Consider the following 8844-nt stretch of genomic DNA (forward strand, 5'->3'; position numbering starts at 1 on the left):
CCTAAATGCTCCATCCCAACCAATGATTAGCTATGCAGATAGTAGTACTAGCAGAAAACAATCGCAGAGCGGATAGATAATATTCCATTTGTTTAGGCCTCCATGATTGCTAGGGGAGGTATGCCTGTGTGGGCATAGTGCTGCGCAGACTTGCAAGTAAGCTTAATCAATTGGTGTGTGTGTGGCTTTACTTGCACAGAATGCATTCCCCTGATCGATCGATCTCTTTCGATCCCTTCACCTGTTCTTGGAGATCACAGATCCCTTGTGTGCAAAGGCGTGCACGGCATTCATTTGAGACGGCCTAGGAAAGGTTGCAGAGCCAGCTTGGCGCAAGTGGCAACCCCCTTCCTCTGTCTGTCCCTGCTGTAAACTCAAACTACGGTGATCTTTCTTGATGAAAAGTTCACGCCGATGTAAGCCCGCCATGGTCCAGTAAAATTATTATTTTTTGCAACCCCTTTTGTCTATACATATTCGTTGTATGCATGTATGTACGCTGCGAATTCTAGCTTTGGAGGGATGCCTTGATCCATTTCTCGGACAAGTGCATGCGTAAAGAAAACCGCACTCACGAAGGAAATCAATGCAAGGTACGCGCAGATTGTTGTGTTTCCATCAAACAAAAATTAAAAAGGCACAGCTTGTACGACACAAGCAAGCAAATCGCTCTGCCAACCAAATCGTATATTCGTCACGACGCAAAATATAGCTCCTCGTATCCGCGAGCGACAGCGATCGGCGTGTGCGGCACGTTAATTTCTGCATGTCGTACTATGCCCCAGCTTGAGCTTGGCCAGCCCACGTTTTCCTTTCCGTCAGTATTTATGCGACGGATATCGACGGTTGGGGCCGGACCGGCCGGCCGGTCTCCGATCCGTCTGATGCCCGACTGCTAGCTATCTATCTAGCTTGACGTCCGTCGCTGGACGTGACCCCAAACCTAGAAACTCCGCGCGCGAGCGCTAACTAAACCACCCATGCATCCGTCGATCCATCCATCCATCTTGCTGGTGATCCGTCCATACTCGGTGCTCTGGGTCTCTGTGATATGATGGGTGCTCTGAGTACTGTAGTTAACGCTACCGCCGCAGCTGGCCAGCCATCTCGATGCATGCATGGCCACGACACGCCATGCACTACTCCGCCGACGGTCGATGATCATCGACGGGACGGCCAGCACGCAGATCCTCCGTTTTTTGAGAAATGGCGCGCATGCATGCATGGCACGATCGTTGGTGATGGCTATTGTCGAGCAGATGCAGCTGGGATTTCATGCGGCATAGTTTAGGTCCACGCGACGCGCGCGCCCACGGAGTGGTTGCGTTCTGCTGAAAAGAGGCCATAAATATATATCTCGTGCTGAAAAGGGGTCATGGGACAGTAGTGTTGTGACACTCGACCCGAAATGCTGTAGTGTTGGTTTGGAAAACGCTGCGTGCCGTGTTATTTTTATCTGAATATATGGAGGGTGTACTGTTGCAACAACCGCATTGGGCAACTCCAACGATGCTGTTGATCGCTGCTACCCATAGTCGAAAGAAACAATTTCATCTTGTCCAATTTTTCTCCCAAAACCGAAAATACTGTCCTAATGCGAGGCCTTTTACATATTCCCTCCGTCTCAAATTACCTGTCTTAAATTTGTGATGTACTACAAATCTCTAACAAGTAATTTGGGACCGAGGTGGTACTATACTAGTATGATCAAGGCCACCAAGCCAGATGTTCGGCACGAAAAACAGAGTTCGTCTTGAAGCGTTGTCGGTTGCAAACTGAGCGATCCTAATCAACAAGCTGTGATTTGTGCAAGATCCTGAAGCCATCAACTTATAAATAGTCATTGTCACGAGCTTTACACATTGTTAGGCATACTAATTAACAATAATCTTAAACAACGGTCACTGTCACGAGCTTTGCAAATTGTTAGGATTAACCACTTTCTGAGGATCGAAACGGATGGCATAGTTTATTCCACGATAACCCGTACCAGGTCAAATATCCGGCTCTAATTCATTTTGTGCTTGGAAATGGGACTATATGAACAACTAAGTTGGAACGTCAGCATCATATTTTGTTGCGGAGGGTTGGTAAAGAAAAAATATTGCCGCAAAATCAAAATTAAGGGCAAGGAGATAACCAAACAGTGCGTCCGAAGAATTAAGTAAGCATTCATTTTATAATCATGAGCAATCCCCTTGGAGTGGAAAGCCAAAAAAAAGAAAGGTTACTTGTAGAAAGGAAAAGGGGGAGCCTTGCCACGCAATTCTTCCATCCCGTCCCGTGCCGCAACGCAACGGAGGGAGGCGGAGAAAGAGATCTGTTTCAACAGGACGTGCCTTTGCCACCACACTCACTCACCGGGTAGGTTGCTCAAGTTGAATTGGAAAAGGGTCGGCCAATCCGGAGGAAAACCTTGCGAGCAAGCCACAAGGTACAGTTGCAGGAGTGTCACAGTTGTTTTGGTTAGTGTTCTTGCGGTTGTGCATCAAATCAAATGAAATCAAGCGCGCATGTACAGAGAAAAACGCATGCTTTCTGAGGAGGAAAACAGTTAAGAATCCTTGGCTACGTCACTGAATGTTGCGGTACGAACTAAAGGCAGTGCTATTGCGTGAGCCGTCAGGGTGGAGACGACCGGCATCTGGTTCGAGACTGTTGGCAAGTGGTTGGCCCTGGCACTAGCAGCACAGCTTAGGGTGGACAGATCAGCTCAGAGGGGGTGCTATTGCGATTGCTGATTGAGGCCTTATGCTATACTGGTATAGTATTTTACTGCCTGTTTCTGGTTGTGAAGCTGATGAAGGAAAGGGCATCTCGGGTTGCAAAACAGAGCAATGTTCCATTGCCCGATTTGCTTGGAAGAAGGGAATGCAGATTAAGATGAGAATCCCATCAAAAGCAGCGGCGTTTACGGACCAAGAGATCCGAAATTGCAAATTAAAGATTACAATTCGAGCAAGAAACTTTCCCGACAGATCGCTGCAAACAAACAAACAAAAAACGCAGGCAAGGAAAGGAAGGAGTGAGGCCTTCCAGTGCAATATTCCATTCCCCACGAGGCCATGGGCCGCTTGCTTGCTGTGCTGAGCTAGGCAAAAGCGCTCCCGACGACAAGTGTCCCCTTCCTCCCTCCCATGATTAAGCAGCACCAGCAAAACCCTGAGGTCCAGCGCAGCATATACCCCCCCATTGTACTACCGCCAGCGCCAGCCTCCTACCGCCAAGATAAATGGAGAAAGAAAAAAAAACATAGAATAGGAAGGCACGCCAAAACCCCACCAATGTGTTGCCCGCGTCGGGCCAGTCCCGTCCGGCCAAATGGCGAATCTCCTCTCCTCGCGACGGCCGCCTCCAGGTCGGACGCTGGCTTTGCTTTGGACAGCCCACAATTACCCACCTCGCTCGTCCAAAGCATCCAACCTCCTGCTCCTCCTCCTCCTCCTCCTTGTAGTTGCAGACTTGCAGTGGCCCGCCCAGCTAGCCAGGACCAGGACTACTCCAGTATATAAACATCCCACCACAACCCATCACACCAAAGCGCAAGGTGTGGTGGTGCTACTGCTCGCCCGCATCCCAAATTCCAATTGCGTCCACTCGGAGTCGGAAACAACAACCGGACAGACCACACGCCACCGCCAAGCCATTCTTGCGGCGCTGCAAGAATGGGCGTCGGGGAGTGGACGCGCGGGCCGGCGATCGGCAGGGGCTCCTCTGCCACGGTGTCGATCGCCGTCGACCGCCGGACGGGCGGCGTGATCGCGGTCAAGTCCGTGGGCGCCGACCGGGCCGCCGAGCTCCGGCGCGAGCAGGGCATCCTCCGCGGCCTCACCTCGCCGTACGTCGTGCGCTGCCTGGAGGCCGAGGTCTCCGCGTCCGTGGACGGCGGCCTTGACATGCTCATGGAGTACGCGCCCGGCGGGTCGTTGGCCGACGAGATCAGGCGGTGCGGCGGCCGGTGCGCCGAGGCCCTCGTCCGGTCGCGCGCGCGCGACATCCTGCTCGGGCTGGCCCACGTGCACGCCGCCGGCGTCGCGCACTGCGACGTCAAGGGCCGCAACGTGCTCATCGGCTCCGACGGCCGCGCCCTGATCGCCGACTTCGGCTGCGCGCGCCGGACGGGCATTGCCGGCGAGGAGCGGCAGCGGCCGACGGGCGGCACGCCGATGTTCATGGCGCCCGAGGCCGCGCGGGGCGAGGAGCAGGGCCCGGCCGCGGACATATGGGCGGTCGGATGCACCGTCATCGAGATGGCCACCGGCGCCGCCCCCTGGCAGCGGTTCGCTAGCCCCGTCGCGACGCTGCACCACGTGGCGTTCTCGGGCGAGGCGCCGGAGTTCCCCGCGTGCCTGTCGGACCAGGGCAAGGACTTCCTGGCGAGGTGTCTGCAGCAGGACCCCAGGGAGCGGTGGACGGCAGAGCAGCTGCTGGAGCACGAATTCGTGGCCGCCGGCGGCACCGCCTCGTCGTCCAATTCCGTGCCAGGAGTCAGCGAGAAGGCCACGTTCGTTTCCCCGAAGAGCGTCCTCGACCAGGCCCTGTGGGACGACGACGACACGACGGCGGACACCACCGATCCTACGGACAGGGTGCGCGCGCTGGCCGCGGGCGCTCCGGCCGTGCCTGACTGGACCTGGGACGCGAGCTGGATCACGGTCCATGCCGGCCCCAGCGGCGGCGCCGATGAAGAGCCCGCAATGCCGTCAGAGCCGGAGGCGAGCACGGACACCGACAGCGACGATTCACCCGTGGGCGACGGCGGCTCCGCCGGGCGTGCGGCCGCGGCGGAGGTGGGGGCATCGAGCAGCCACCAGGCCTCGCATGCCAATAGCGATCGTTACGATGGCACGGGCAGCTGTAATGTCGAGCGCAGTGATGATGGTAATCACGTGGTTAGCGACGATTGTAGTACCGTTCCAATCACAAGCAATGGATTCTTTTCCGATACTACGTCCTGTTTTGCTTGTCCCAGTCGCAGCCAAGCTGGCCGGACCGGCCCGTTTACAGTACTACTGTACCACATTTCTTCCCCCCGCTGTTGTTCTTCCTGTCATTTGCTTCTCGCCTCGCCATTATTAGCAGGAGTGAGTGGTACTCGAAGTCCAACTTAACACAGCTAGCGCGAATGCCAGCCCGGGTGATCACCACTTGGCATGGCACACATGGTGGGGTGAGAAAGGAATGCGCATCGATCGGGCGGTTTTCTTCTGGCCGGTCATGTATCACGCGTGACTGGCGATTGGTTAGTGGTGGTTACGCCTCGCGGCGCGGTACGGCCGGCGAGGTTGGTTAGTTATGAGGCGGCGACGTCGGGTGTGAGTGGCATCGCCGGGCCCGTCGGGCGCGCGGGGATGGTTTCGGTTTGTTCGACGTGGCCGCCGCTCGCTCGCGAGCTAGCTCCGTCGGGTGGATGCGGTCCACCCCTCCACCAATTGGCAGCCCCTGACAGGGACGCTTGTAGTATGAGCACGCAGAGTACCTACCTCGCCGCATGCACGTTTGGCACGCGCGCCTGGCACCGCCGTCGGTCTCGCTTTCCGCTTCCGCCATGCGGTGCGCGAGCAGGCAGAGCAACGCACAGCAGAGTATGGATTTTGTGTCGTTTTTTTTCTTTCTTGCGAAATGGATTTTGTGTCTCGTTGACGTCGAGGCGAGCGCTGTCCACCCGTCCTCCGACTTGTGGTGATGGCGCGGTGTTTCTGCCGCGAGGTAACATGCGAACCACCACCAATTTAGGATCTGCGCGTGTGGCACTGCGACCACCATACCATGGGAGCACAGCACATCGGACCTGTACGTTTACGGTAAGCAGTAATAGTGACGCTGTGAGAGTGACGAAAGATGCATGTGGACCAGCGTCTCCTGTGCGCGTCTGCAGGACGGCGGAGAAGGGCGGGCACATTCTGCGCTTTACGGCGAGATTTTTTGTGTTGGGCAGGCCTGACGACGCCCGAGAGGACGAGATTTTTCCGAGTCGGTGGGCGCCCCCGCCCTCCCCGCGCGCCCGATTGCTGCTTGGGTTGCTTCACGTGCGACGTTGTTCCGGGTATGAAAAGTAGCCAGCTTCTGACGACGTAGCACTGTACTACATTGATGCGAAACGCAGCTAATAATTTGCCGTCTTCTCTTCCCGAATGTGCTAAAAAAAATCGGAGCATTATGTCAGCGGACACATGCTTGATTTGGGTGCAAAGTAAAAATTGACTTCGTTCGGTCCCGCTGCGGCCGCGGCCGCGGCCAGGGTCGATGCATGCTCCAGCGACAAGCACAGTTACATGCATCTCGATTTCGTGCATCCCACATTGATTCGTACGCACACTGGCGGCGCAGCAGTATTTGACAACGGCCTGCTCGCTCGGTTAAAGGAGTCACCGTCAGTTCAGCGGATCCAGGAAGCGTAGGGTTTTAGCTGGTTGTGTGTTTCGGGCTAAAGGAGTCGATCGTATGAATTAATTTGGCGGGTTAAAAATGGTAAGGAAAGAAAACGATCTTGTGACATGACATGCTCTGCCTGAGCCTTGAGCGGAGCAGAGACACAAAGGTACAGGCTAGCTAGATCCTGGCGACATGTAGCTGTAGCGAGCAGCTGAAGCGCGCACCCTTGTCGCCTGCGCAAGCAAAAGCCGAAAGCGGCTGGAAATCACCATGCCAGGCAGGTTTTGCCTTGAAGCTTTTCCGCCGGGCATTGCCTCCTACGCAAGGATGGCATTTACTCACACACACAACACACATGTGTGCTTCAAGCAAGCAAACCTGCTGCCTGCCTCCCTAGCTTAGCCAGTGATTACGCTTATCATGCATGTATGCAATTACCATCGATGGATCGGCATCGGCATCGGCCTCGGCCACACACGGGAACATGAACCTATCTTACATTTTACGAGTTGATCGGATCTGGACGTGGTGCTAGTTATAACCGCTCGGGTGTGTGCTCAGCTGTGTTCCGTTTCTTACTTATCCTTCACGGGATGAGTGGTCCTTTGCCTACGGAGATCCAGTGCTACATGCAGCAAAGGAGAGGGCTAGGTACCTAGTAGAGCTAGCTTGGCACATGGAGCATATGAATTGGCGGCCAATTGGGAGGATAATTCTATTCTTTTGCCACTTGTGTTGATCGTCCTTTTACCTTTCGGTGACGGTGGGCAGACCATTCTTAAATCTCCATGCCGCTAGGAGCAGCTAGAATCCACCGCCATAACCAAATTCCCGATGCGATACCATATTTTTTTTGAAAGATAATACCGTATGTTTCTGCATCGGTGTATGTATGTATGTATGTATCGTCTGTGCTTATCTGCACTTCTCCTCGTCCGGAACGACAAAATTAAACATTGTCAACGCAAGCATCGGAATTTTACATTGGTCGGAGACAAGGATTGTCGAATGATCAACAAGGTACCCATGGGAACACCGGTAACATCGAACGAAGCCCACACACACATACATATCCAAGCTAATGGGGTTGGTTAGAACCCTGACAATTTTCGGTCGATGACACTGATGCCGCACTTCAGCGAGCACGGTACCGCAACAGCTTACGGACCGACAGCTTGGAAGACCTTATAAACTATGCGAGACATCATCGCTGATGGCTAAGCTCCTTCACGTTTTCCAGATCCAGCGATCGCGATCACATGTCCGCAGGCCTCTGCATCGCGGAAGAGTATAATCTTGTACCGCTAGACGCTGCTGCTACTGACTAACCAACATTTGCTGCTCCACCTGCGCGCACATGGCGGATGGAATGGAATATACCGCTGCCGTCAGGCTGGCTCCGCCTCCGGATCCCTTTTGGCGATCGATCCATCGAAGAATGGAAGATGCCGCGCAGCGCAGCGCAGACACGGGAAGCTACGTACTGCTCTGCTTTGTGTAGTGCCACTACTACAGAGATATGGCCTCACTCCTCCCTACGCTGGCGATCTTTTTCGCCAATAAAGTACGGCGACAGGCGTATGATTAATCCGATCCGGGTTCGTACTCATGGAGATTTCAAACCGTTAATTAATATAATCGCCTACTACAAAATGTAGTACTGAATCATACGATCAACGAGGCTGCCCATTAAATATTTATGTATAGGCTGCTGCCCTTGGTACATCGAATGCAACTTGGGACTAACAAATAATTTAGGTCGCCAGTTGATGCACCGTTTTGTCATATGGCTGCCTTTTCGCCTTCTTTTACTTTAAACCTTGCACAAATTTGAGGCCGGTGTGTTGTGGCTGTGGGGCGTTATGAAATGCTGTCGGTTGCACGAATTTCGCATGTGCTTTCTTTTTGTTGCTTAACAAAGGATTTCCAATAGCTATTTTATTGCAAAATACTGGATGCATAAAGTTGCTGGCGTTGGAAAATTCGGAGGTCTGATCTCGTATTGTTAGCCGGACTCTTTGGCAATTAAGGAAGGAGTTGCATTCGACGTACTCACCATACACATGAAGTCCAAAGGCGTGGAACCAACAAAAAGTCAACTCTCTCAACATGATATGAAATATAAATATATATTTTAGCCCCGCGGTAACCAAATCACCATCCTCCATTTTGTTCTTGGCTATGAAGATTGGAGGCATCGAAGAGTGGTGTCGGAACACACGCCCATTCCCTCCGTTCTAAATCTCCCAAAAGATTTACCAAAGATGTTGGTTTTACTCTTGCCGCCGATGGGGTGAGTGCTGGCAAGCCACCATTTCAAAACAGTATTGAAATTCGATCCAGCATGGATGCTCATATTAGCCAGGCCTAGACGGTCTGCAACAGCGAGTTCATCTGCGGATGCAAAGGCGACATTTGAATAGAATGTGGGCGGCGGTCTCCAGCTCCCTCATGCAAAGATGTCAAAGG

At 53.6% G+C, this 8844-nt stretch overlaps 1 protein-coding gene across 1 annotated transcript; it reads left to right on the forward strand.

Moving 5' to 3' along the window:
• Positions 1 to 3305: 3305 nt before the first annotated feature.
• Positions 3306 to 5111, forward strand: LOC119339004 (mitogen-activated protein kinase kinase kinase 18-like). Its single transcript, XM_037611195.1, has one exon. It carries the CDS (start codon positions 3666 to 3668, stop codon positions 5109 to 5111), a length of 1446 nt encoding a protein of 481 aa, XP_037467092.1. The 5' UTR covers positions 3306 to 3665.
• Positions 5112 to 8844: the final 3733 nt, after the last annotated feature.

This window comes from Triticum dicoccoides, chromosome 7B (genome assembly GCF_002162155.2).
Source record: "Triticum dicoccoides isolate Atlit2015 ecotype Zavitan chromosome 7B, WEW_v2.0, whole genome shotgun sequence".
Taxonomy (NCBI): domain Eukaryota; kingdom Viridiplantae; phylum Streptophyta; class Magnoliopsida; order Poales; family Poaceae; genus Triticum; species Triticum dicoccoides.

What these genes read in the sequence shown, in the direction of transcription:
- LOC119339004 (XM_037611195.1), top strand. Translation starts at nt 3,666, where the DNA reads ATGGGCGTCGGGGAGTGGACGCGCGGGCCGGCGATCGGCAGGGGCTCC.